The following is a 26,909-nucleotide window of genomic DNA, read 5'->3' on the forward strand; positions in this document are numbered from 1 at the left end:
TTGGACGCAGCAGGGATTCAGTTCCATCCACAACCACTTTAAAGCTTCTGGCCTGCAAGAAACTTCTTACCAGTTGGAACAGTTGAGGAGTCAGTATGCTTTTTAACTTAAAGAGCAGGCCGTCGTGCCACACCCTGTCAAAAGCCTGCTGAATATCCATGAACACGGCCAACGCATATTCTTTCTCTTCCATTGCACTTAGGGCGAAGTTCACCACTCGATGCAATTGCTCCGGAGTCCCATGGCCTCGCCTAAATCCAAACTGCCACTTTGGTATTTGGCGCTTTACCGCTTCAAGTTGAAGGATCCGGTTGAGGACGATTCTTTCTGCCATTTTCCCAAGCGCAGGAAGCAGGCTTATTGGACGGCAGTAAAATTTAGCTTGAATTTTGGGTATTTAATTTGCATTCATTTGGTTGCTTGATTACTTAATAGAACTCGATTTTGCTACTATTCGCATTCTCCATATTCAATGTCAGGACAAGTTTAGCTACCTTTCAAGGACATTTTCAATTGGCTCTCGATGCTGCTTAACTTTTTGCACTCGGATCGAAATCTATGGCATCGATTGCGCTAATTGTTCTAATGCGCTCAAGCTGTAAGCTGCTTAAAATTGCTTAAGTCGTAAGTCGATAGACAGCGGGTGAGCAGGAAATAATCAAAAAAGGATCTAAAGGGGAGGGTATCCATTTATCCGGAAAAAAGACTGCCTTCCAAGAAATTAACTTCACCAAGGTAATGGCTAATAAATACATATCAGACATGGGAATTAATGAAGCTACGTTAAACTCATAAAGTACTGATAACTGATAAATTGTGCTACTTTTTCTTGAAAATTTGTATTCCTCTTTAAAACAAAAATTAAAAATTTAATTCGAATATATTTGAAATAGAAATATTAAATGATTTAACACCTAATATTATTGCCTAACTAATATGGTCTTTAAATAGAATTTTCAAAATGTAATCAAAAACAATTTTTATCATTTATAATTATTAATTATTTTTTTTTGTCGTTAAATAACTTGCATATTCTATAATGATTGTCTGTCATTTAGCTATATCCTTAGACGTGCCCTTCTTAAAGTTACAAATAAAACTAAATATATGTTTTACATCGTAGCTAAGTCTTTCCAGGTGTTTATCTTAAGTTTCCAATGAATATAGTGAGCTGGAACCAATTGTATAAGTACCCATTCAAAGAAATCCAAAGTATACAAGTAATCCCTTAGGCATATAAAGTATCTTACAGTTTGCTGCGTTTATTTTTACTAATTTCAAAGAATCTCTCCTGAGCCCTGCGTTTTTCGTTTAAACTAAGTTGTTGCTCCTTGCTGGTGAGTGACCAAGAAGTCAAGGTTGGAGGTCGATGATGCCGGATGAAGGGCACTATGTAGCGGGCACACTCCTCGGCAGCATGGAGATGGACATGATGGGTTCCACCCTCCACCTCGTAGAACTCAAAGTGCGGATTGTTTTGGCCCAGGATGGACATAGGCTCACCACATTCAACTCCCACATACGGTGACCTTGATCCTTTGATGATCAGGTAGGGCTTCCTTCGGATCCTTCCCGCCATTTCCGCTGCGAGTCCGGTTTCCACAGGCATGGAGTGATAGTATTTCACCCTTCCATCCCTGGAGAAAAAGAATCTGTCTGGGTAAAGTTGGGATTTGGCCACCTGGCGATACAACAGGTGTTTAGCAAACTCGGGAGTCACCGAATTGTAACTCCCCTTGGCGAGGACTTTGGTCAACTGGGAAAGGGTGTAGGAGGGCGGCTCGTGCAGATTACCCTCCTCCTGACGATCCTCTTCCACCAGGTGCTTGTCCATTTCCTGGGCCACTTGGGCAAGTGCCATTCTGGGATCTCCCAGTGGCCTAGGCAACAAGATGTCCAAGGAGATGACCATATCCACCGTGTTTGGAGCCAGGGAAGTGTAGAAGAAGCTAATGATGCCACCCAAAGAGTGACCCATCAGGGAGACTTTCGACCATCCGTACTCCTTCATTATCCGGGGAATGATGTAAATGTAATCGTACATGTTGTAGTGCAGACCCGGCTGAAGGCGAGAGGATCTTCCATGACCGGGAAGATCTATGCAGAGTACTCCTATGTAATCCGGAAGTAGGGGAATCAGGCGATCAAAGGTACCCAGGTTGTCCAACCATCCGTGGATTGCCAGGATCGGTCGCTCTGTACGGTTGCCATACCAACGACCTGAGATGTGACCCCAAGGTGCCGGAATTCGCACCTCTTTGAACTGTAAATAAATAAAAGTAAAAAAGATTGAATTAATCTAAGGTCATAAATTAAATAGGCATAATTTGAATTAACAAAATTTCGATTTAAATATTTTAAATGATCGATTAAAAAAAATTCTTTTGATGAACTACAGATTTTCTGATTGTAAAACATAAAGTCATTAGAGTAAATTCTAAATGTGTTAAAATTTACCAGTTTATTTCCCACTTTTCCCAATAATCAAATTATGGTTTAATAATTTCAGTCAAAAAGTAAGAGTAAGCAAATGAAGGCTTTGTAGTGCAGGCTATTTCTTGTTATCTCTTCTCTTAGCTTTATTATTTTTTTGCTTACTCACATCACTCAATGACAAAGTTCCCATCTCGACTGCTTTTTGAACTTTGCTGCTGGTAACTTTAAAACAAGATCCAGTAATTGTGGTTCCACGTTCAGTATTATCCTAATTATTTAGCCAAAATACAAACGTTACAACTATATTTCGGCAATAAAATATTTTACTTCTTTCACGTGCAACAGTTGTTCGCCGACTAATTCGTTATATCGATTTTTTTCGCTTTAAAAGCTAACTTAAGAGAAAAGCTAGAAGAGAGCAAGCCGATAAGAGCGTGGAAAGACTTTAAGAGTGGAAAGAAAAATATTTAAAGAGAAATAAAATATTACTATCTTTTGGTACGAATTAACGTTATTATTACTTCATTAAGAAATTTATTTATATGATTTTTGTTATTATAAAAAGATTAAAATACCAATGACCTGAGTGGTACAAAAACAACATTTTCATATTTTCAACATATTTTTCATAGTTGAGCTTAAGATAAATAAATTGGAAGCCCCGATATTTAATTTTGCTCTGATTATAGTACTTAATGACCTGATATGTGTTGTAATGGTAATTTAGTAATATACAGTAATCAGCTTAATAAAGTGTTTAGTAATCACAATCTGCTAGCATAGCCTCAATAATACATTTTGTGTTCTACATAGATATTTTAAAAACAAATCAATAATCAAGTGTAAATTTCACATCACCACATAAAATACTTCACAATTTGCTAAGTTGGTTTTGGCTCCTTTCAAGGACTCTTTCTTGTTCCCTGCGTTTTTCGTTGGTGCTTAGTTGCAGTTCCTTTCCAGTTAAGGACCAAGAGGTCAGTGCTGGAGGTCGATGATGTCGGATGAAGGGCACTATGTATCGAGCACACTCCTCGGCGGCATGGAGATGGACATGATGGGTACCTCCTTTCACCTCGTAGAACTCAAAGTGCGGATTGTTTTGCCGCAGAATGGCAATGGGTTTTTCGGTGTGAACTCCCACAAACCGAGAATCAGATCCTTTTATGATCAGGTAGGGCTTTCTTTGGATCCGTTTTGACATTTCCTCAATTAGTCCAGGATCCATGTTAGTTAGATTGTAGAATTTCACGCGTCCATCCCTGGAGAAGTAGTATCTGTCCGGGTAAAGTCGCGACTTTAGCACCTGCCGATGAAGAAGGTGCTTGGCCAAATCAGGTGTCACGGAATTGGAACTCCCCTTGGCAAGGACCTCGGTCAACTGAGAGAGGGTGTAGGAGGGCGGCTCGTGAAGATTACCCTGACGATCCTCTTCCACCAGGTGCTTCTCCATGTTGTGAGCCAGGATGCCAATTAACCTTTTAGGAACTGGTGTCCCAGGAACCACAATGTCCAGGGAGATGACCATATCCACGGTATCAGGAGCCAGTGAAGTGTAAAGAAAGCTCATGATGCCACCCAAGGAGTGGCCCATCAGGGAGACTTTCGACCATCCGTACTCCTTCATCACTCGGGGAATGATAGACACGTAGTCGAGGACGGCATAGTGCATCCCTGGCTGAATGTGAGAGGACCTTCCATGTCCGGGAAGATCGATGCAAAGTACTCCTATGTAATCCGGAAGTAGGGAAATCAACCGGTCGAAGGTGCCCAGGTTGTCCAACCATCCGTGGATTGCCAGAATCGGTCGCTCCTGTCGATTTCCATACCAACGTCCAGCGATGTGACCCCAAGGTGCTGGGATTTTCACCTCCTTAAACTGAAAATGCAATAGAAATTAGTATTATGCATTTATGTAAGACAATGGTTTTAGAACATCGTATTAACGTTCTTTATATTTCTTTATTGCCCGAGACAAACCAGTTTTCTGGAATAAATTCTAAACAGATCGAATCAGAGATCAAGTTTATATCAATGACTTTAGAATTTCACTGTACTGCATTAAAAAAAGCTTGGTTCCGCAAATTCAGCTTATCTCTTTTTTCGCTTATTATTTTTTATTTGCTTACTCACATCGCGCAATGACAAAGTTCCCATCCAGACCGACTGCCTTCCGAACTTTGCCCGTCGCCAACTTTTAGACTCGGTCCAGTAATTGTGGCACCACTTCTAGTATAATCTTAAGTATCTTGCCAATCGTTCGATTCCGGAATTGATTCTATATAATTTCACCTGTTACAGCTAGAACAGCTGTTCGACGACTGATTCGCTTTATTATTCTAGCTCGCATTTTAGACCACCAAAAAAGAGATTGTAGAAATTAGCTTTATAAGAGAATGTGGGTACAGAGAGCTTGACATTGAAAAGAGAACAAATTTTAGATCTCTTAAAGATACCGTAGTATCGTACTGTAATGCTTATAAATATCAAGATCTGTAAGCACCAATTATTTTATTCGTTCAGTAATTTTGTTTACAATTTTCATTCTTAAATCTCGGCATTAAATTGATTATGAATTTAAGTATTTACTAAATAACATTTAAATATATTTGTTTAAATGAAAAAAAAAGTGTCAATACATATTAACTAATAATGGCAAAACAGTTAAGAAATCAAATTTTTACACTTAGGTTAGAAATACAAATGGTAAATAGTTTTAAAATTGGATTTACTAGAAATATAAAAGTATCAGTAACCAGGTTTTAAAATATTATTATCTATACTTTACAACTTGCTGCGCTTTTTCTTAGTCCAGGCCAAGAATCCTTTCGGTTTTCTAACGATAGTACTATCCCCGTTTCCCGTTATTGTCCAGGAATTCAAGGCAGGAGGTCGATGATGCTGGATGAAGGGCACTATGTATGTGGCACACTCCTCGGCGGCATGAAGATGAAGATGATGAGTACCGCCCTCCACCTCGTAGAACTCAAAGTGTGGGTTATCCTTGGCCAAAATGGAAATGGCCTCGTTATTGCGAGCTGGCAGATATGGCGACAAAGAGCCCTTTATAATAAGGTACGGTTTCTTGTGGATCTGTCTCGCCATTTCAGCTCCTAGACCATCGTCAATGTCCATGTAGTGGTAGTATTTGACACGAATATCCCTGGAGAAGTAGAATCTCTCGGGATACAGTTGCGACTTGGTCAACTGGCGGTGCAGCAGGTGCTTAGCCAGATCCGGGGAAACGGAATTGAAGCTTCCTTGGGCCATGACCTTTCCCAACTGAGGGAGTGTATAGGAGGGTGGCTCACTGTAGTTTCCCAGCCTCTGCCTCTCAACATTCAGCAGTTGCTTCTCTAAGCTCAGTTCCATATAGTCTATATCATTCCTCATTGGCAGCAATATGTCCAGGGAGACCACCATATCCACTGTGTGAGGGGCCAGGGAGGTGTAAATGAAGCACAGGACTCCACCCAATGAGTGACCTATCAAGGAGACCTTCGTCCATCCGTACTCCTTCATCACTCGCGGAATGATGAACACGTAATCGTAGACACTGTAGTTCATTCCCGACTGAAGGTGCGAGGATCTGCCATGTCCTGGCAGATCGATGCAGAGTACTCCTATGTAATCCGGGAGTAGGGGAATCAGCCGATCAAAGCTGCCCAGGTTGTCCAACCATCCATGGATCGCGAGGATGGGTCGCTCGTTTCGATTGCCATACCAACGACCCGAAATGTAACCCCAAGGCACAGGAATCTTCACCGCTTCGTACTAAAAAATTAAAGAAAATTAATGACTATTGGATAAACATTGGATTCAAACATTCAAAAAAATACTTGGTTTAGATTTTACTAAGTCTTTTTTTCACTTTTTTCAAACTACAGCAATCTGGTTCGTGTCCCAGCTTAAGGTTTAATTATGAATTGTTAACTCTTTATTACTATAGATTACAAATTATTAATTGGTGGGCAAAGGTCGCCTTTATATCAGCTAATTTTTCCGATGTTTCTTATGGTTTACTTACATCAGTCAATGATAATTTTCCCATTTCATCCAATCTTTGATTTGTTTAAATTATATTGTTTTAGCACAGACTTATTATCTTGTATGTTATTGCAAAAAAAAAGTGTAAGTCTGTTTTAATTATGCGACCTACACCATTCACATCTATGCACGAACTAATTCATTATCTTTATAGTATTTTGATATAGTAACATACGCAAAACAAAAGAGAATTGTTCTAATACAAAGAGAGCCGCGAAGAGAGAGTGCTAAGAACGGCAGATCAAATATTTAAAGCTAATATTAAGAGCAATTTTTTAAGACTTTTTTTAAAGGTACACGTGTGTTCAACTAAATTACTGAGAAAAAGTGAGCAAATGTCGCAAAACCAAAACAATCATACAGCTGTTTAAGAGGAAAAAGCTTTCAGAATTCTCGGGGCGAATGTCATTATTAATTCCGTTTTATATGAAAAATACTTTAAGACAGTAAGACAATATTATTAGGATTATTATTTTCATTACATGAAGCTTTTTTTTAGGATTATTATTTTCATTACATGAAGCTTTTTTTTGTTCATAAAGAAATAAACTAGAATAAATAATAACAGAAAATCATAAAATCAGCTAATTAATATTTCGAAAGGTAAATTAAATTAGTTCGGGTATTTCTTGCATTAAACTTTATTTTATGTATGTATACAAAAATTGCAATCTTAAATTCGCTTAGATTAGAAAATAAGCGATACAAATTCATTGACCCATTCGTCTGCACGTTATCGCAGTTTGGCCAGTGTTCCTTGGATTGTATTATAATTTGCTTTGGCTTAAAATGGTTTAATTTCTTTGGATTGTTGACCTTTGTGTGCCGTAAGACGATGTTGCTGGATAATCCAGTTCATATAACTCAAAGTGTACATTATTGTGAGCCAAAATGGAAACGGCTGTATCTTAACATCTTTATACTGTTAAACTACAAATGTTAAATATTGTGTTTTATGACTCTAATTGACTAACTTACCTTTTTAAGAGGGTAACTTATAACTAAAATAAGACCTTGAAAGCGATTAATATTCTTAAGAGCTTTCGGTATTAAGTTTTTGATACTTATATTAAAATAAAACAAGAGAGAACGCTATAGTCGGGTGCCCCGACTATCAGATACCCGTTACTCAGGTAAAGGGAGTGCGAGGGAGATGGAGATAGAAACTTTGATCACGCATAACTTTTTAACGAATGGTCCGATTTGAAAAATTTCTTCAACATTTCGATAGGTATTCATAAACACAATAAAACTGCATTTTTACTTTTCCGAAATATTTAAATTTTTAAAATCGTATATAAGCGATTGTGGGCGTTAAAGGGGGCGTGGCACCTTTTTGAAACAAACTTGCGCTGCGTAGGAACTCCTAAAATCTAGATGCAAAATGCCAATCTTCTAGCTTTTATAGTTTCCGAGATCTCAGCGTTCATACGGACAGACAGACGGACAGACGGACAGACAGACGGACAGACGGACATGGCTAGATCGACTCGGATAGTGATCCTGATCAAGAATATATATACTTTATAGGGTCGGAAACGCTTCCTTCTAGCTGTTACATACTTTTGCACGAATACAATATACCCTTTTACTCTACGAGTAACGGGTATAAATATAATTGATTTTCATCTTTTATTTTTTTAAAGAGTATTTACATATTTTTAAGAAGAGCCTATAAATAAATAGAAAAATAGTTATATTCTATAGATATCTGTATAGATCTGTTTCACAACTTGCTACTTTTCGAAGGCCTGTGATTCCGGATGAAGGGCACAATATAGCGGGCACATTCCTCGGCGGCATGAAGATGGACATGGTGCTTGGCGCCCTGCACCTCGTAGAACTCAAAGTGAGGGTTATCTTGGGACAGAATGGAAATGGCCTCGTCGCATCGGGGACCCACAAAAGGTGATAGCGACCCCTTGATAACCAGATAGGGTTTCTTTTGAATACGCCGCGCCATCTCCGCAGCCAGTCCGTTTTCAATGTCGAATATGTGGTAGAACTTTACGCGTCCATCCCTCGAAAAGAACACCTTTTCCGGGTAGATCTGTGACTTGGCCACCTGGCGGTGGAGCATGTGATCGGCCAGGTTGTTAGGTATGGAGTTATTGCTGCTCCTGGCCAGAACATTGCGCATTTTACTCAGGGTAAAGGATGGTGGCTCGGGATGTGTGCCATCCGCCTGTCGCCGTTCCTCAACCAAATACCCTTCTATATCCTTGAACAGCTTACTGGGATCCTCGATCCTGCGGGGCAGTAGTACATCCAGTGATATAATAAAATCCACTGTGGTTGGCGCCATGGCCGCGTACATGAAGCTCATCACTCCGCCCAGAGAATGACCCATTAAGGAGACCTTGGACCAGCCGAACTCCTTCATCACCCTTGGAATGATGAAGACGTAATCATAGACGTTATAGTGCACACCCGCTGGAAATCGCGAGGACCTTCCATGTCCCGGAAGATCAATGCAGAGCACTCCTATGTAATCTGGCAGCAGCGGAATAAGTCGTTCAAAGGTTCCCAAATTGTCCAGCCAGCCGTGGATTGCCAAGATTGGTCTTTCAGTTCGATTGCCATACCAACGACCTGATATGTAACCCCAGGGAGCAGGGATTTTCACCTCATCATACACCAAACGGGTCTGAAAATATAAAATATTTTATTAAAAATTGGTTTTGTTTCCAAAACTAAGTTTTTAAATTCCACCTTTGATTACGGCATTACGTGTTCACATTTATTGTGCGACAAAACAAACGCAAAAGTAGAGATAACGAATTTATTTTGGGAACTAGGTTTATTAACAAAATTCCATAATTAGAATTTTTGCAAAAGTGACCCAAAAAAAACAAATTTCAATGTCATGTCTAGTAGCTCAAATAAAAGCCTTATCAATGTTTATATTCCCTTACAAGGGGTATTATTATTTGGCTTGCAATAATATTATAAACCTGCCTTAATCGAGAAAAATGTTGACTAGAATTTTTTTATGGTTAAAATTTTTAATAAGTATCAGAGTTATAAACGTATTTTAGTTTTATATATTTAATTGTTTATTACTTCACATAACATTACTCACTGGGCTTTGTGATAAAGTCTCCATGCTGTCACTTGCTATTCTCCTCTATTAAATTCCACAAAAATTCGATCTTGTGATATTAAGTCTTTTACTTTATTATCCAAACAGTGTATGACGTCTCAGACAGTTGTTTTCTACCGAGTGTTATCTTCTTATCAATCTTATCCACTTAGGCGTCATATAGCAATTTGAATATTTTTAAACTAAAGACACGACTTGCAACTCGGGCTGCTTTGCATGAACTAATTTTTGTTTTTGACAATCATCGCAGCAAAAATTTGTAGATTGTTAATGCCCAAAAATGTGATAGTATGCAGCCGCAAAGCGAGTGAAGTAAAAGAATCAAAATAGTTAACCCATTTTTCCGACAAAACCGTAATTTTTTTTAAAGAAAATTATTGATATTACCAAACTAACTAATCAAAATTTGCTTAAAATGTATTATAACTTATTTGATATCATTATATAAAAAAAATAAATCACTGAATTTATTGAAAGCTTACTTTTTTTAAAGCACCTAATGGAAACAGATCTAAAACCTAAATAAACATTTAAGTTTGAGAATGTTTTTATTAATTATTAAAACAATTTTAGGGCTCATAAAGATTGTGCTTAAGAAAATTTAGATCCAGGCTTAAAAATTACTTCGGAAATTTGTATGTACAAGTAGAAGTAGGTTAATTTAAAATGGGCAGATGCCAAAACTTGCGAATTTAGGTGGGCAACGCACTTAACGCACTTGATAATCTATTTTTATGTTGATGAGATTAGTGGAATATTTCAGACGTTTTAGGTAAACATACAATGCTTTAAGGTACACCGATGAATAGTTTTTTGCAAGATGATAACTTCACTGGTTTTTCAGTGACAATTTCACCACTTTCTTGGTCAAGTTGTTATCATGCCGAGAGTAAAGTGTGCGTCCGGTCTCAATAAACTGCCGTGGGATTTTGGGAATGTGTCGATTACTACGTGACTCTCTCGACGAATCGAGTTTTCCATTTCCCATGTCCACATCGATGCACACGGTTACGCTGTGCTGACCTGTCGTGGTCATGTTCCTAGTCGAAGTCCTGGTTTTTCTGCTCTGAGTTGGTCGCGTGTCGATTTAAACTGCCGGCAGCACGTTTTTCTATTTTTCTGTAAAGGGTTTTGCAATGCATTTCTGGAAAAATTCATGGGTGTAGAGACGCATATTTTGTGGTGCAGAGGATTAAATACCAACAGCAATATCATAATTAATTAATGGAAAATAAGATAAATAAAATAAATGGCTTTAAACTATATTGTCAAATATTCTATAAATTCGCCAGAATCTTAAATTGCTGTTTAAGCCATTTATAATTGTATTTCTAATCCCTTCTGTGCTCTAACTTAAAGGGCAATAAACCTGATGCAGGATTTTCCATTTCCTTGCCCAACTGTCGACCAAGTGTGATTACCTTCCGCCGTCTTTCTCCTCGGCTGAATATGGCTTCTATGTAGCCAAATTTGACCCCTGCTTAACCCCCAATTTGCATTTGACTAAATTTTCTTGTGCATTTCAATCGTGTGTGTGTGCAAGAAGCTGCAGCCATGATTTATCTTTAATTTATGTTTGAGTAATTTATCATGTCTGCCGAGGCCATGATGTCACCGCCCCCTCTTGTTACCGCCCTGCTGTGTAATTTTCCCCAGGCAGTGCGCTATGCAAATTGTCTTGAGCTTTCCCCAAAGTGAAAGTGCCATTTCACTGGCGAAATTTGTGCGTGTATTGGCCTTGAATCCATAATTTGCCTGTCAACGGCAGCCATGTCGTCGTTGTCGACGTGGCCCCAAAAATTGTGCGCACATAATTGAGTTCAAGCATTTGGAAGCCAATTATGATTTCCCACTTTTCACCCGCTTTTCTTTTGTCCCTTGTCGCGGCTCCTTTCACATCTCAATCAAAAGGGCGCCCAAAGTCCATTGTCCTTTCTCCTTCGCGGCTTTAATTGCCTCTGCCACTTAACGTATGCAAATTAAATTGAATTCTTTTCCTTTAACCGGATCTCTTTCGGTTTTTTGGGTCACCTTAAGTGGGATGGCAGTCCACCTTCAGTTTGATAAATATTTATGATACCCAATGATAGTTGTGCTGAACAAGGATAAAGGGTTTCCCATTTCTCCTTTATTTTTCTTGCTTCGAAAAACGAAAATATAGAAAGGATACACTCGAGAAAATTAATCTGTTGAATAAAGAATTGGCCTATCTTTTTGTCAATATGAATTTATTAAATCGGTATGAATTCATAAATATAAAGTAACATCTTTAAATTTGATTTATGTTTACTTAAAGAACAAGATTTAAACAATGCCATGTTTAAACTTAAGAGTATTACTGTATTTTAAAAGAAATGTAAACTGAGAACATGATTTTTGTATTAATAATTTTGTAAATAACTATTCTTCTTAACAAAATAATAAAATAGATTTTTTTAAGTGTTGGGTAAAGCACTATATATGATGCTTTCAACCTGTCAGCAGAGCTTCCGAAAAAATCCTTGAGCCGGGGATCAGCTTCACAAAGACACCGCCGGAAGTCTCGAGCTGATACGCATGCAACTCCCCAAAAAAAAGAGAAGGAAAAACCATGGAAAATGGCAGAAAGTGCGGTGGGGGAAAGTCGGCTACCCCGGCTATTATGCTTTATGTGTTGCTATTTTGGTTTTTTTTTCAACCGGAGTTTCTTTAGACCCAAAGTGCGAGTGAGGTTTAAGCCCGAACAATGGCTGAAAAAAACACTAGAGTGTGTAAGAAATTGCATTAAGAAATCATTTTCGTTTTGCGGCGGTTTCCATGTAGGTTTTTCTGGCTTTTCCATGGGTTTTCATGGTTCTACGAGTCTAATTCAAATGAATTATTTGAGCCAGAATGTTTCACCCGTTGCATTTTTCTGGGTGTGCGGTTTTAACAACATTTCTTTGGCTAATGAATTTGACTATTATATCAGCATGAGAGAGCGAGTGTGTTTCCATCTACATGTGTGTATAAATAATTGTATTTCCTCTAATTATACAGCAGGACTGCAGAATTTGCATTTGAATACATTTATATGCAGTTTTCCAGGGCAAACCTGCACGGGCACACATTCACGTTACAATTAAAAATTCCAGAAAATTACGAATGTAAACCAGAGCTTTGTGGCATGAAATTTGATGCTGCAGTTTGGAATCCCAAGGCTTGGGTCTATTAATTAAAAGGTACAGAGTTTGCAGGTTGTAAGTTGTGCAAATCTGATTTAAATGTATGGCATAATTTTGTAGAAAGTATATAAATGATATGATATACTTGGGATTTAAGGACTGCAAAACATATCTGTGTAAGAGACATTAAATGGTCTGTATTTTAATGCACTTTTATTATATAAAATTGATTTTTCAATATAAATTAAACATTTGCTAGGACCTTAACTTCTGTTTATATTCATACGATAAAAAAAAAATCTTAATAATAATCAGACATTCAGAATAGTTTACACATTTCTGCTGTCCCTTTTGTTATTAATTCAAGAGCTCATTAATCCACTCGATTTCCAAGGTCACACCCCAAAGCATGCCATGATTTATGAATTTCCCCCACTTTCCCCACCCACATTTTCTATATTGTTCACCTAAGTATGCAATTGTTTATGTTTATATTTAGTAATCAAGTCTGCACGAGAGTCAAATGACACGTTTCCGTACTCAATCCCAAACAATTAATTAACCACATAATTTATGATTATTGCCACAATGAGTTCGCTTTTTCTGGCGCCTTTTCTTGAGGCTTTGGTTTTGGTTTACTTGTCGACTTTATTCATTTATTTTTGGCCAAATGTTTCTACTGGAGTTTCATAAATAATTGCCATAATTTATGCATTGTCAGATACTGACTAATGGCAGCGAGGGCGTGGCACTTGACAGGCGGAATAAACCGATTGTTTACATTCCCGATTCCAGAACTCAATTGCCTGGCACTCAATTTGCAAGGGCGGCAGAAAAGAAGATTTCATAATTCAAATTCTTCGATTTATGGCCAGCTGGTGTAGTGTCCTTCGGGGTTTATCGAAGCCGGGAGCCTCTGACTCGGCAAACATTTCGCACTTGAGCTAACAACTCCATGGCAATCGTAAATTACGATTGCCCAACCCCAAAAACGCACTTCACTTGTGCGTAATGCCAAGACAACTGTGTGCACAAACTGCAGGAATGCCCAAACAATCGACACTGAAACCTTGAGGTTAAATAGCAGGTTACTATACTAGCACCAATGGTTGGCAAAAATAAGGTATTCCTTTCAAAGAAATAATTTAATATTAAATAAATTTGATTTAATAATTTAAGATTAGTAAAGTTAGTTTAAGTTGATCATGACTTAATTATAAGTCAGAAATATCTCCAGAGTCCAGCTTATGTATTTAACTTAAATTTATTTAATGAATAGCCCTATTTATTTAATCGATGTTATAAAAAGGTATCGAAAAGTAAAAGGCCAAACAATCGAGTAGCTAGACATCATTGAAGATCAAAGAGTTCAGCAAAAAAGGAGTTCAAGGAAAGTGAGAAGTCGTCTAGAGTATGGTTGCGTTTAAGAAGTCGGTCTCAGTTATCATTCGAAGTTATTTTTAAATCATTCGTATTAATAAATCAAAATTTGTACCATCCCACAATAATATGTAATGAATGTATTAGTTTTAATCCGACTTAAGTCTTTTTGAGGCTTAATCTTAGAACTACTGTATATTTTGATTTATTTTATCTTATATTTTTATTTAAGTACAACGATCGCAACTACACAAAATTCAATTCACTTTTACTTCAAGTACATGTATAAAAGGAATTATTATTATTATTTCTCAAATAAAAGGAATTATTATCATTACTCTCAACTTTATAAAATTCCTAATAAATTTTTTTCTCATTGTCATTTTAGAAAGAATTATTATTATTACTCTAAGTATATAAAATTTCTCAAATAAAAGGACTTATTATTATTACTCTCAAGCTTATAAAATTCCTCATAAATTTTTTCCCCAGTGCAGTCAGTGCTATCCAAAATGCAGTAGTATCCACCCATAATTCCCGCCGTCCTCTGCGATTGCCCCCTCAACTGTGTTGTTACCGTATATCGGATCTTGTCTGGTCATAAATTTCCGCTTTTGGTTAACTCCTGCAACGGCTGTTACTGGTGCTACCAACTACCAACTGCCGGAGGTGGCTCTGCTCTTGGCCCTGTGGAGAAATACTGGGAGAATTCCGGAAGGGGACCCCTAGGAATTTAACTCACCGTTGGGCTTTCGGTGGAAGGCACTCAAAAATTATACTGGCCTCTGTACATTTTGTTGATCCCCCGTTTGTAATTGGAGATTGCAGTTGAAAAAGTTTGCCATTCAAAGTTTACTTTTTGATTCAGTTTTCAGAGCCTGGCATTTGCCAATTTATCCGTCTGCGTGTATATATATAAATTCTCGGGTGTGTGGACGATGTTTTGTGGGCTGTCTCCTGGTAACTTTTAACATTTTGACCAGTAATTGAACCCTACAAAATGTCACAAACATAGCTCAACTTTTCTTCTAATTACAATGTCATTGGTTCATTGTCTTTGCTGAATACTGCCCGAATTTGAGGGGTTTATTTCGGTTTTAATTGGGGTCGAATTTGTGTGAGACAAACTGGGGAAGCCATAAATCTTTAGCATTTCATCTGTGAAATTGCAGCAAGTCACTTAGATGTGCAAATATTTTGCCTGTTACCCTTTTCTTTTTGGACCACTTTCATATTCATAGCCCTGCAGTCTGAAGATCTGGCAAGTTTTCTAATTAAAAACAAATTCATGAATGCAATTTGCATGAAATTCAATTAAACTTTTTATCTATTCTCGATCTTAACGGTGCTCTTTTCCTGAGAGTGCAAGAATCAAGCATACGCACTGTTGTCCCAGCGTGTGTGATTGCAATCAAGATGATATCTAAGCAACCTTTTTTGGGCAAATTTGATTGAAGAAAAAGAGGAAACCGGCAAAAGAAAAGAAAGAATATAACTGGGATGAATAAATGAGCGAGTGAACGATGCCGCAAGTATTTGCAGTGAAACGTGCCACAGTGGCGGGCAAAAGTTACTGCACGTTCGCTGCATCCTTCGGATTGTTTATTTGTGTTTGCATTTGCATTTGCATTTACTTTTATTCCACTTTCTGGCTTTCGCCTCCCCCGATTCTTGGCTCGTTGCGCTCTGTTTGCCAATGGCGATGGCCGTGTAATTTCACTTAAAAACATCAACATCAAGTGCAGCGGCAACAAGAACTTTGTTTTCCCATTTCACCATTTTCTCAGCTTTTTATTTCGACTGTTCACTCGCCGGTTGGTTTATTTTGGTATCAATGTAAATTTTAATTTGTTTGGCAAATATTTTGTTACTCAAGGAGCGTGTGGAGCAATATAAAATACCGAATTTTGTCGGGACAGCTAAAAGATGCTGCTCGCTAATTTGCCTGCAAAACATGTGGCAAATTGCTGCGGGGAAATTTTTGTGAAAAAAAGTGGAAGCTGAAGTGAATTTGCCAACTGAAGTGTAAAGAATACCCTGTAGCCAAGCGATAAATGAGGATATAGAGAACATGTTCTTTAAAAAGCATTTTTAATTAATGAGATGAAAATAGTATTTTAAATATAGCTGTTCATAAAATGTATTACCATTAATGTATTAATGTTTACCAATAATGTAGTAATAAAAATGTAACTCAGAACAAAAATTTAATTTATTACAACGAAAATAGAAGACAGCGGAATTATTATAAGTAGACATTAAAATAAATATTTAGCACGGAAAAATTTATAAATTAGTGAAAAGTTTTTGATGGCAAACCACTTTTATTCAGGATATTCGCCCTTCGATCAAAGTTGAACTTTTAAGTCCGCTTTTTTATTGCTTGTGAGAAAAGTTTTTATACTGAACTAAACCAAAAGGCGAAACGGCAGGACTTCCTTCCTCCATATATGTATATATATAAAAGAACATGTGAACATGCAACAAATTCATGAACTTACACTCACCCCCAAAAAACTTGTTTCACTTTTGATTGTCGGCGCACATTTAAGTGCAGAATGTAAAGTTTTCGGCCCAACTTGATCGCAACTAAGTAAGTGGCAAGGCATTTGCACGCATGCCACAGTCAGTCCTGCGAACCCCTCTCATCGCTGATGTCCTGTCACTCTGGGGAGCGTGTGCGCCTCGGAAAGTCCTGACAGCCAGCGCCTTTTTCAATTTTTTTAAATGTTAACCAAGGTTTTGACTTCACTGGGGAAAAGGATACATTTAAAATCAAGAATTAGGTCTGCCCCAAATAATATTTTGATTCCAAACTGGAATATTTATAAATATGTTTTATTAATTACAAAAATAAAATGCTTAAAAAAATATTAATTGGAATTTACAGAAGTTTAATTAACCCTCTTTTAATTTTTGACGCCTAAGGAAAATGTTCATGTTTTTTGATTAAAGATTACAAAAATGTTTATTTAAGTTTTAGTTGATCATTTTATTACTTATGTGAGCACATTGAAGTTGAGACCTAAGAAATAGCTCTGATATTTTTTAGCCCCGGTTGTTTGTTATGATAAATTGTATAGTTTAAAAACAGTATTTTTCTCAGTGCTGTTGTGTCAGTTGGAGGACTTCCCCTTGGCGACAGTTGCAAAAGTGACGATGACAGGCAGGAGGTCGTCGTCATCATCGGGATTCTGACTGCTGCTGTCAGGCACGTGTTGTGTGTGTGTGTAACTGAGCTGAACTGAGGTCCTGTCCAAGGGTTTCCTTGCCCAGTCTAGACAGCCCCTAACTGCGGTGGAAGCCCTCCCATATTGCTACAAAAAATCAAGAATTTCCTAGGACATTTCTTTTAGCAAATGCACTTCCAATGGAACCCACACTTTAACTTTAAATTTAGCAAATAAACCGAAATGAAAAAATTCTGCTGACGAAAACTTAAATGAGCATTGTTCCTATCGCACATCTCTTTGGACATTATTGTTCCGGGGGCTATAAAATAAATAAAATTGAAATTTTATGCAAATTACTGTGATGTTGAACGACTATGTGGAGCGGCAAAGTTGAATGACAATAATAATGCCACGAAGGAGCCACGCGGATGAAGCGGAACCGAAATGAATATGTTTGAATTGAGACAAGAAGTTCATTTGGGGAGTGGTAAAAAGTCCTTTGGGTGGTCTGCTAAGTGAAGAAAGAGAGAGAGGACATTAAGGAAGTCATTCCATTTTGGTGAGCAGATTTTAATAACATTTCTTTAGGTTTTCTTGAAGTGATTGTTGAAATAAAAAGGTAAATATAATGTGGCTGCAATTTAAATTACAAAAATATAATAATAAAAGTTATTTACTTACTGTTCCTAGGAGACATTAATCAAAATGCGAATATTCTCTTTTTCATAACTCCTGCCATCAAACTGCAAATCTCCCCCCATTTGCCTCAAGATAGCTTTTAATTCAATCGTGAATAATACAGAACTTTAAATGTTCATTTCCGGGCAAAGACAATCTTCTTCGTTGGCGCTCACATTTCCTTTGCCAACGTTACTTTAAATGCCAAATGAGCTTCCGCTGGGCAATCCCAAATCACCCCATCTCCTTACCAATTTTCTTGGCCAACTGGAATCCCAAAGCCAAATAGAATCCGGGCTCAACTAATGTCCATCCATTCGACTTATTACATAATTAATAATTATAGGAGATGCCGAGGAGGCGGAGGCAAAGTATTTTAATAACCCATCACATCACTTGCCCCACTCAAGTTTCCACTTGGCACATGCCACATGCCACACGGCACATGGCAAGTGGGTGGTGGCCAAAAATCAATGTGTGAAACGTGCTAATTGCGGCAGCTGTGCAAATGTGAGCCTGGCCATTTGATAGTTGACCATCATTTTGATGGCCCACAAGGCGAAGTCTAAGAAGTGTAGGAAATGGGCAGTGCGGATATCTCTAATGTGTGTGCGGTCAGAGGGAGAAAAAAAAAAAACTAATTGCCACAAAGTGAGTGAAGGAGAAAGTTTTTCATAAATGGCTGCTCGTCTTGGCTTTCATCTCGAACTTCCCTTTTGGCCAAAGTGAATGTGTGTAAGGAGTCGTAAAAAATGGCAGTGTTACTGCCGTGGCACGTAATGAGATACTTCAAAATGATGTTATTGCTTTATTCATAGAGCTGCATAAAAAGTCCAGAAAAAATTGGGAACTTGAAGCTAAGATGTGGGAGAACATAGGTTTTTGTTCGCCTTGCTTCATTATATTTTTTATGCCCACGTGAATGGCCTGTAGTTGGGTTTTTTGGTCCACAAAATACCTCCTTTCACTCTTTTACAGTCGCTCTTGTTTGTTAAACTTCATGTGTCTCACAAGATAACGCACTGAGAAAAAAGTGTTAGTGCTAAATCAATACAAATTAAACTTATAATACAAAAGCTTATTAGGAATCGGTAGCTCAAAATTCAAAAAAATTACAGAAATTTGAAACCACTAAAGTGGTGATCAGAGAGTTCAAACCATATTTTTATTTATAATTTTAATGCTTGTTTATTATATGTCATAACTGAAAAATGCTTCATATTCATAAAAGAAAAATCATAAATTTATAAGATTTGCTTGCAATTATATATAATCTTTTTTGTTTTCTTGTAATTTAAATATTGTTTCTATCTGTACAAAGAAACAAGAACACATGGAAAAACAAAACAACCTATCCATTGTGATGGATGCATAAATGTTATCTGTTGGCAAATAAAAGCTGCAGCCGTGCGATATCGCTGCCTCTGTCTCTTTACCTAACTCTATCTCTTTCCTTTTTTCTATATTCCTCTCTCTTTATCGGTCTATCCCTTTCTTGCTGCCTGCTGCTTTATGATTGCCTAAGATTGGCTAATAACTTTCATGGAACTCCTTGAACTTGAGTAATTTCGCTGGCTTTTAACGTTGTTCTCAGACTGACATTGTTTAGATAAAAATAATTTTCATTCATAAATTTATTCATGGCCTTCTGTTTGATTAAAGGTCTAGAACCGGAAAGAAAAGAAAAAATAAAACAAGGATAACGAAGAAGGAGCGAGCAAAATATATTCTACTAGATGATTATAGATGAGGTCATGTCGCCAACTGAACAAGCGAACAAAAACGCTTTTTTGTAAAGCTAAATTTTAATTGAAAGCTAATACCATAAAGAGAAGTATCTAAATCCTCAGCCGGCTCTCTAGTTCCCCATCAACTTCAGCTGCTGACTCATGAAAAATTAACACACAAATCGCATGAGGCAGACATTTAAAATGCACTTTGTTGCAGCTGCATTGCATAAAATTATTGCAGAAACAAAAATGGTCAGCGATAAGAACAGCAAAACCAACAGCGACTGGGAAATGAAATTACAAGTTGTAAAATAGGTAAAGACTTTGTGGATACCTCAAAATAAATACCTCTTTAAATCTTGTAAGATATGACAATCAATGGATTAAGATCTATAAAATCATTTAATGTAAGAACTGATATACTTTTAATTTACATATATATTTTTTTGGAATTTATGCTTCTTAAAATCTCTTTAAAATCAATGTATTCTTTATAATTGTTTTTAATATTATCCAATATTATTTTTTATTTTTTTTTAGCAAGCTGGTCATGCTCCTTGTTCCAATAGGTATTGGTATAATGCTTTTTCCTTGACTTGCAGCCGAATCCTTTAAAGTGCATCAATTTTAATGCAAATATGCAGCAGGCAGCATTAACTTTTGCTGCGCTCTTAAAAATTTACATAATTGCTGAAAGTCAGGCGAGAGGCGCCTTTTCCGACCCCATTTTTTCACCACCACACCCCCGTAAATGCCCGCATGTGTGCAATGGGTGGAAAGCGGGTGGAAAGCGGGGGAAAACTTTAATGAAAAACGTCCAGCACTTTGCACAATTAACGATTTTTCATGATTTCCCCCCCAACAGCCGCTCTGCCCACAGGCAATTTGCATAAATCAGTGCAAAGTATCTGTGACACATGGAGAGCACGCCTCGTAGGTGGTAGGTGGTAGCTTTTGGCCTGGTCAACTGGGAGGCGGTGGGTGGTGGGCGGTGGGAGGGGCGCCTCTGAAAAATGTTTACACATTTGCAAATGTCTGAAGGTCAGGGGTGAAGTGGGGGGGCGGACCAACGGGCTGTGCAACATGATTTAGGCGTTTGCCCGCTGAGTAATTGTTGTGCGGCGGTTCCGTGGCTCACCGGCGCAGCTTTAATTTAATTTATGCACCACTACGGCGGAGGCAGCAACAACAACAACAGCGGCGGAAGGAGGCGCCTCCTCCGCCTCCTTGTCGAGAGCCACTAAGTGGCCGCTTCAGCGAAATTAAATGCACTTTCCCCGGTTGTTGTCCTCGTCATCACAGTTGTTGCAAGCGATGGCCACGGGGTATCGCAGGGTATGCTGGATCTTATCAATACTTATTGATACTAACTGAAATTTATTATCCAGAAGAAAGCATCTTTATTGCTCTTGTTCCAAATTTATACTCATTTTATTTCTTAAAATGCAATGCACGACTTATTTCTGTAGGGCTGTCGTAAAAATATGTTCACCAAACAAAAAATTGTCAGAGAAAAGACACTATTAATATAAGAGTTCTATTCTTCTTTCAAAAGTTTTATAATAAAACTTAAGGTTTTTAAATAACACCACAGAACCAAATTAAACTACAAAGTAAAGGCTCTATTTTATTTGTTAGTGAATAAATACTCATACCGTTAAACATTTTTTATTGATTTTTAGATGAGGGGAATAAATGGTATAAATGATTAAAGCCGTAAAATTTATTAACTTGATATTTCGAATTAAAAAGGAAACCATATCGCGCTTCCAAGAAATTTATAATTATCATTTAATATGCAATGTCTACGTATATTTTAAGTTGCTTAACTTGTTTATGAACTCGATGAACTCAACAATAGAACTCTTTACTATCAAAAAGAAATAACCTTTAGTATTCAAACGTTGCAATAACCCATGCCACAGTACCCACTGGCTATAATCAATCCCTTTCTGTCACTATTTCCCATGGCTGTGCTTCAATTATATTACTAGCCATCAAATGGTCGATTCTCGGCCATTAGAATATAATTTAATTTGCTCTTATTTACGCTGGCTGCAGCTTGCAGCTGCCACTGAACTGAATTTATTATTATGGCCGCACAATGTGTTTAGTTTTATGGCCCAAGACGTGAAGTGTTTTTAAGGAGCGCCGAGAATGCTGCATTCCCCGGACTTATTTAATGCGTAATTACAGCGCAAATCTTGTTAAGCAGCCCAAGAAGCTGGGAAAGGATGGATGGCGGAAAAGCGGAAAAGCGAAGATAGTTGGCCCAGAGCATTCTCGAAAAGGCAACACTTTTCCGAGAGTCAAAGGAGCAATGCTGAGAGGCAGCTTAGTGTTTGCTTCATTGAATTCATAAGCGTCTCGAAAAGTAAATCCTAGTGAACTTTAGCGCAAATCCTTCGCCCGGATAGTGGAAAAAAAGTGCAGTTAGAAAAAATCCCTTACATAAAAAGCTATGGGGTAAACCGAGGATTTTTCCAGCTCCTCCCTCCTCCCTCCTCCACCATGTTGAGTTTTTCCAACCTCCAAAGAGGACAGCGGGTCGTCAAAAGTCAATTAACTGCAACACTTGCAACACAACTTCAACTAATTAGCGTGATGCTGCCCCAGGTGAAGAGTTGAATGAGAAGAGGGTATACATATACATATATACATACCCCCAGGGACCCACAAACCACACAAAAATGTGTAGCACGCTTTTGGGCTTGTGGTAAATAAGAATGCACTTAACGTCGGGTTTTAGATGGGGATGCATATGCATGGAGTGCGGAAAATAGGGGGATGGGTCCTTTTGGGGGCGGAAATATCTGGCTTTTACAAGGTGGAAAGTGTGTCATGGTGGGGAGTTTATTCTGGGTTAGTTGGATAAAGAATGGTTAGAGAATCACGAGAAAAGTCCAATTACGCACAATAAAATAATTTAAAATGCTTAAAAGATTTATGAAATGATAAAAAATATCACTTACATTTGATATTCGAATAAATTGAATATTTCGATATAAAAATTAGCTATTCTTTTTTAAATTCATAACAAAAAGTCTATAAATAACTCTTTTATTACAACTTCTGATACAACATTTAACGTAAAGAGAGAGCAATAATTATTTTCAATATTAGTTTGGTTTTATATATATATTTTTTTCATATCCATTCTTTTCCTTATCACTATGACGTTTTGGCTCTCGAAATATTGACGTTATAAATTACGTCAATAAATAGTGTCAAAGTGATATGAAAATTATTAAACAAACATGTGTGCAGTGCTTGAATTAATCAGAGAACATATGATATTAATTTGTAGCTATCATGATTTATTATAATGCTATCAAAATCGTTATCACTGAAGCTAGTGAAGTATTAGTCGCAGATAAGAGTGTTAAATTAGGCTGTGGATTTCCCACTGCGGTGCAACTATCTTTTTGCTAAATATAGTTTTTCTTTCAAGTTAAAGCTATAAATAAGTTGGTTTCTTCAACTCTTTCACTCTTTTGGATCTCTAGAGAGTTATACCTATATCATTGAGTTTCTCTGTCCTACTTTCTCACTTTATTTTTCAACGTTTCTGAGGCCAATCATCATCATCTGCGTTTAATTATTGTGTCGCTTGTTCGAAGGCAGCTCCTTATCTTATCCACTCCCTTGGAGACATTCGCAACAAGATGTGCTATCGGGTATCGAATGATGATAACCACCTGTGGAAACGGGGCCAAGCCTCGGATGCATCTCCATTTCGACTTCGATTCCCGTTTCGAGTAGATGTGGCGCAAGTTTCCACCTGAATGAAGCTGCCACCGAAGGTAGAAAACGCGTGGAAGCGTTTCTTGGCCATAATGTCGCTGCCGGATTTGCTAGGTCAGTTTGCTATTGGTTCTATTTATTTGTTCTCTTATTCTTCATTTGATTATACCACTTTCCAGTCCTTGCCTGTTTGTGGGCCAGTGGTTTCTCCCTGGGTTATTATGCCAAGTCGGCTTATGTGTACGACAACCTCTGGCCCCATTGGTACGCACTGGTGGGCGGGGTCATGGCCTTGGCTCTGACCTTGGGTTGGACCCTCAGAAAGCACAAGAAGCAGCAATACAGCTACGATCACTACTATATCATGTTCTACGGACTGCTGTGCTCGCTGATGGGAAGCTGCTTCATGCTGACTAAGCAGTTGGGTGAGTAATAAATGGAATTCCTGCACTGATTAAATAAGTTCGTTGTCCAGGAGTTTATGACTGTGTAGAAAACCGCCTTTAAAAACCAGAAAAACGTCTGCAAACGAAAAACAGAGATTATTAAATTTTAATTGATTGCTCTATCTTGATTTTTGTATTTGGTTTTTAAATTAAATAAAATTGAATCCTAATTTCAGAGGCGAAATATAATATTTTTTATGAAAACGAATTTGCTTAGTCAAATAACACACATATTTATATTGAACAAATTTGTTGTTGTGATTTTCCTATTTTAAAAGCAAACTTAAAACTGTTAAATATCATAAATATAAATATTTGTTTCTGTAGAAATTTAAAAATACCTGTTGAAAAGCTGAAAGCTTACAATATAAATGTACTTAATTATAGACCACAGTTCTATGGCAATGAATCTTAAAACACTTGTTTAACTTCCCAGTAATAAAGTAAATATGGTCTGAAATTGCATTATAATGAAACCCCTTTAAAGTTTAAACACATGTTTTATTTTAACCACCAGCTGTTAGCTATTACTTCATCTTCGTGGGATTGAGTGTGCAGTACTTGGCCGGATTCAGTTACGTGAGCCTCCGTTGCGATGCCTCGGGATCAAGGCCTTCCAGGATTGCCCTGGCCAACTCATTATATGCCGGAGGAATGACCACAGGATTTGTGATTTTCAACGAGATGGAACCGCAACGTTGTGGATTGATTGCCCTGGGAATCAACCTGCTTTTACTCTGCCTCGTCTGCCTCAACGAGTTGCTGCACCATATACATTGCATTAACTACAAGGAATCAAGGGATTTGGTGTTTAATCTACTGAACGAAGAGAAGATGGTCTTCCTGCCGCGTCAGGCGATTCTGGCCCAGTTTGTGGGCAGGACGGATTACCAGCTGAAGGATAGCAGGCAGTGGTTGGTGCTGATCCTGGGAGGATCCCTGGTGTACCTGCAAAAGAGCTGCCTGCTCTTCTCACCCACATACATGCAACTGATGTGGAGCAGCACAGTGGGTTTTCTGCAGAGAACGCAGCTGTATATCCCCTTTGTTCTGTACTCGGGTGGCACCACTTTTGGAGCCCTGCTACTGATGAGATACACCCCCAAACTGGTTTACCTACTCTTCGGACTCATCCAGATGACCTTGATAGTGGCATTGCTGTGCATCTACAGTGATGAGCAGACGGAGCATTGTTTTCTGTTCCTCTGCCTCATATATATCACCATGGGCGTGCTTTCCAGTCAGGGAATCCACTGGCTACTGGAGTGCTCACCCTTTCTGTACACCGAGATGTCCTTGGCCACTGGATTCATCCTGCAACTGGCCGTTCTGGAGAGCTGCAAATACGAGTCCTACGCCACGGACAACTGGATAGCCCTGCTCAGTGCCAGTGTGGTGGCACTAGTGCTCACGGCACTTGCCATCCCGGTTGTCCAGTGGCTCCAGCCGCACTCCGCCAGTCTGGTGGACGTTCGCAATCGCCTGCTGGGCATCCGAAGGCAATCCCTGCCCCCGGAACAGACCCAATTCTGGCACACCAATCACTTTCTGGCCCACAACAAGCCCGCCAACCAGCTGGAATCCGTCCAGCTGGGCAGGAGCAGGGTGTTCCAGCAATATCCCATCAGCGGGAGCGACCTCACCGACAACCCCAAAAACGACAAGTTCTGATAATAAAGTGCCGCACTTTAAACTCCCACTTGCTTGTGTTTTATTTATCCCAATCATTACTCAATCTCAGTGGCATTGTAAATGGGTTTTCTGTGTTATTTATCTTTATCATCGATAAACACACTGGCGTCGGTAAATACTTTTGGAGAACAAAAAAAAAAGAAAAGAAATATATATATTTTGAAGATAGAAATATTATATTAAAATTTTGAATTGAAAAATAATCTTTTAAAATGTTTTTTATTTTGTACATTTAAAAAGTTGTAAACTTGTTAAAATAATTTAATAATATGGTCTTGTTTTAATAAGCTTATAAGCATTTAAATTATTTATCCCAAATCGACTCCGAATTGTTTTTAAACAGATGCTATTAATTATTCTCTCTGTGCAAATTTCTTTAAAGCATTTGGTCTTTGGTATTTCAAACAAAACCCACAAAATAAAACAAATACACTTTAATTCCTTTGAAAACTAATTACACCACATGCCTTTCTTAATTATTTCCATAAAAAATGTAAAAGCTGCAGCTGCTAAGAAATCCGATGCCTTGTAATAACCCTTTCCCAGTCTCCATTAATTATTTATGACCAGCATTATGATTCCACAACTCAAAAGAAATTAAATCTCTCTGGAAGAAAAACTTCCAAATACCACAATGTCCTGCAGGGCAACGTTAATGATTTTTATTGATTTTTAAGCAAATTAAATTGTGCGTTAACCGCAAACTGAATTTATCATAAAGTCGCTTTATCAGTCGAGTTCTTCTGCCTTCGCTTCTTTAGCCAACATTTTTATTGCCAAAACATTAAACATTTATATCCGCTATCAATTTCGTAACGACGGGAAGGGCATAATCGCATCTCTGCTGTTCGTGGGTGAAATTTTCCGGTTCTACCTAATTTAATTTACGTAGAGAACCGGAGAGCCCAAAAACCGGAGCAGCCGCAGCGTGCAATGGCAATAAAAGCGTTAAATTTGTTTATTTTTTCAAGCCTCGCAGGTCCGCAGGGAATCCTGCCCCGCAGGACTTCCCCTTTACAGAGCCTTCCATTGGGTTTTCGGTTCGATTTCAGTGTTTTTCCATCCGCTCTCCTGTTTAGAGTGTGGCATATACCTTCCTGCCCCTTCTGTAAATCCTCCCACACGGACACCCACATATATATACGGCATATAGCCTCTGCTCCCGGCGCTCCACATTCCTTTGTTTTTGCCTTACCATTGTTTTTAAGTGGATGCCGGCACATCCTTTGTTTCTGCATCGGGAGGGACGAAATGGGAGCCACCGGCAGTTCCGATCCCCTTATCACTAATGAAGTGGCCAATGAACTGTAGCCCAAAAGATTAAAGCGAAATTAAAT

At 38.1% G+C, this 26,909-nt stretch overlaps 5 protein-coding genes across 5 annotated transcripts; 1 reads left to right on the forward strand and 4 right to left on the reverse strand.

The window, feature by feature from the left end:
* Nucleotides 1-1,242: 1,242 nt before the first annotated feature.
* On the reverse strand, nt 1,243-2,849 carry LOC108044437 (probable serine hydrolase). The gene is made up of 2 exons (XM_017123450.2): nt 2,603-2,849; nt 1,243-2,263 (listed from the first exon to the last, which is right to left on the reverse strand). Exons 1-2 carry the CDS (start codon nt 2,624-2,626, stop codon nt 1,247-1,249), a joined length of 1,041 nt encoding a protein of 346 aa, XP_016978939.2. The 5' UTR covers nt 2,627-2,849; the 3' UTR covers nt 1,243-1,246.
* A 76-nt stretch (nt 2,850-2,925) lies between these two features.
* LOC108044438 (probable serine hydrolase) lies at nt 2,926-4,758 on the reverse strand. The gene is made up of 2 exons (XM_017123451.2): nt 4,570-4,758; nt 2,926-4,315 (listed from the first exon to the last, which is right to left on the reverse strand). The coding sequence occupies exons 1-2, from the start codon at nt 4,591-4,593 to the stop codon at nt 3,308-3,310; spliced, it is 1,032 nt and encodes a 343-aa protein (XP_016978940.2). The 5' UTR covers nt 4,594-4,758; the 3' UTR covers nt 2,926-3,307.
* An 85-nt stretch (nt 4,759-4,843) lies between these two features.
* LOC108044434 (probable serine hydrolase) lies at nt 4,844-6,773 on the reverse strand. The gene is made up of 2 exons (XM_017123448.2): nt 6,464-6,773; nt 4,844-6,210 (listed from the first exon to the last, which is right to left on the reverse strand). Exons 1-2 carry the CDS (start codon nt 6,485-6,487, stop codon nt 5,221-5,223), a joined length of 1,014 nt encoding a protein of 337 aa, XP_016978937.2. The 5' UTR covers nt 6,488-6,773; the 3' UTR covers nt 4,844-5,220.
* A 1,436-nt stretch (nt 6,774-8,209) lies between these two features.
* On the reverse strand, nt 8,210-10,622 carry LOC108044431 (probable serine hydrolase). Its single transcript, XM_017123444.2, has 2 exons — nt 10,443-10,622; nt 8,210-9,130 (listed from the first exon to the last, which is right to left on the reverse strand). The coding sequence occupies exons 1-2, from the start codon at nt 10,620-10,622 to the stop codon at nt 8,210-8,212; spliced, it is 1,101 nt and encodes a 366-aa protein (XP_016978933.2).
* Nucleotides 10,623-23,406: 12,784 nt separating this feature from the next.
* LOC108044433 lies at nt 23,407-25,579 on the forward strand. The gene is made up of 3 exons (XM_017123447.2): nt 23,407-23,548; nt 23,614-23,859; nt 24,398-25,579. The coding sequence occupies exons 1-3, from the start codon at nt 23,476-23,478 to the stop codon at nt 25,549-25,551; spliced, it is 1,473 nt and encodes a 490-aa protein (XP_016978936.2). The 5' UTR covers nt 23,407-23,475; the 3' UTR covers nt 25,552-25,579.
* The last annotated feature ends 1,330 nt before the right edge of the window (nt 25,580-26,909 follow it).

The sequence above is a fragment of the Drosophila rhopaloa genome, unplaced genomic scaffold (assembly GCF_018152115.1).
Source record: "Drosophila rhopaloa isolate 14029-0021.01 unplaced genomic scaffold, ASM1815211v1 contig_163, whole genome shotgun sequence".
In the NCBI taxonomy this organism is placed as follows: Eukaryota; Metazoa; Arthropoda; class Insecta; order Diptera; family Drosophilidae; genus Drosophila; species Drosophila rhopaloa.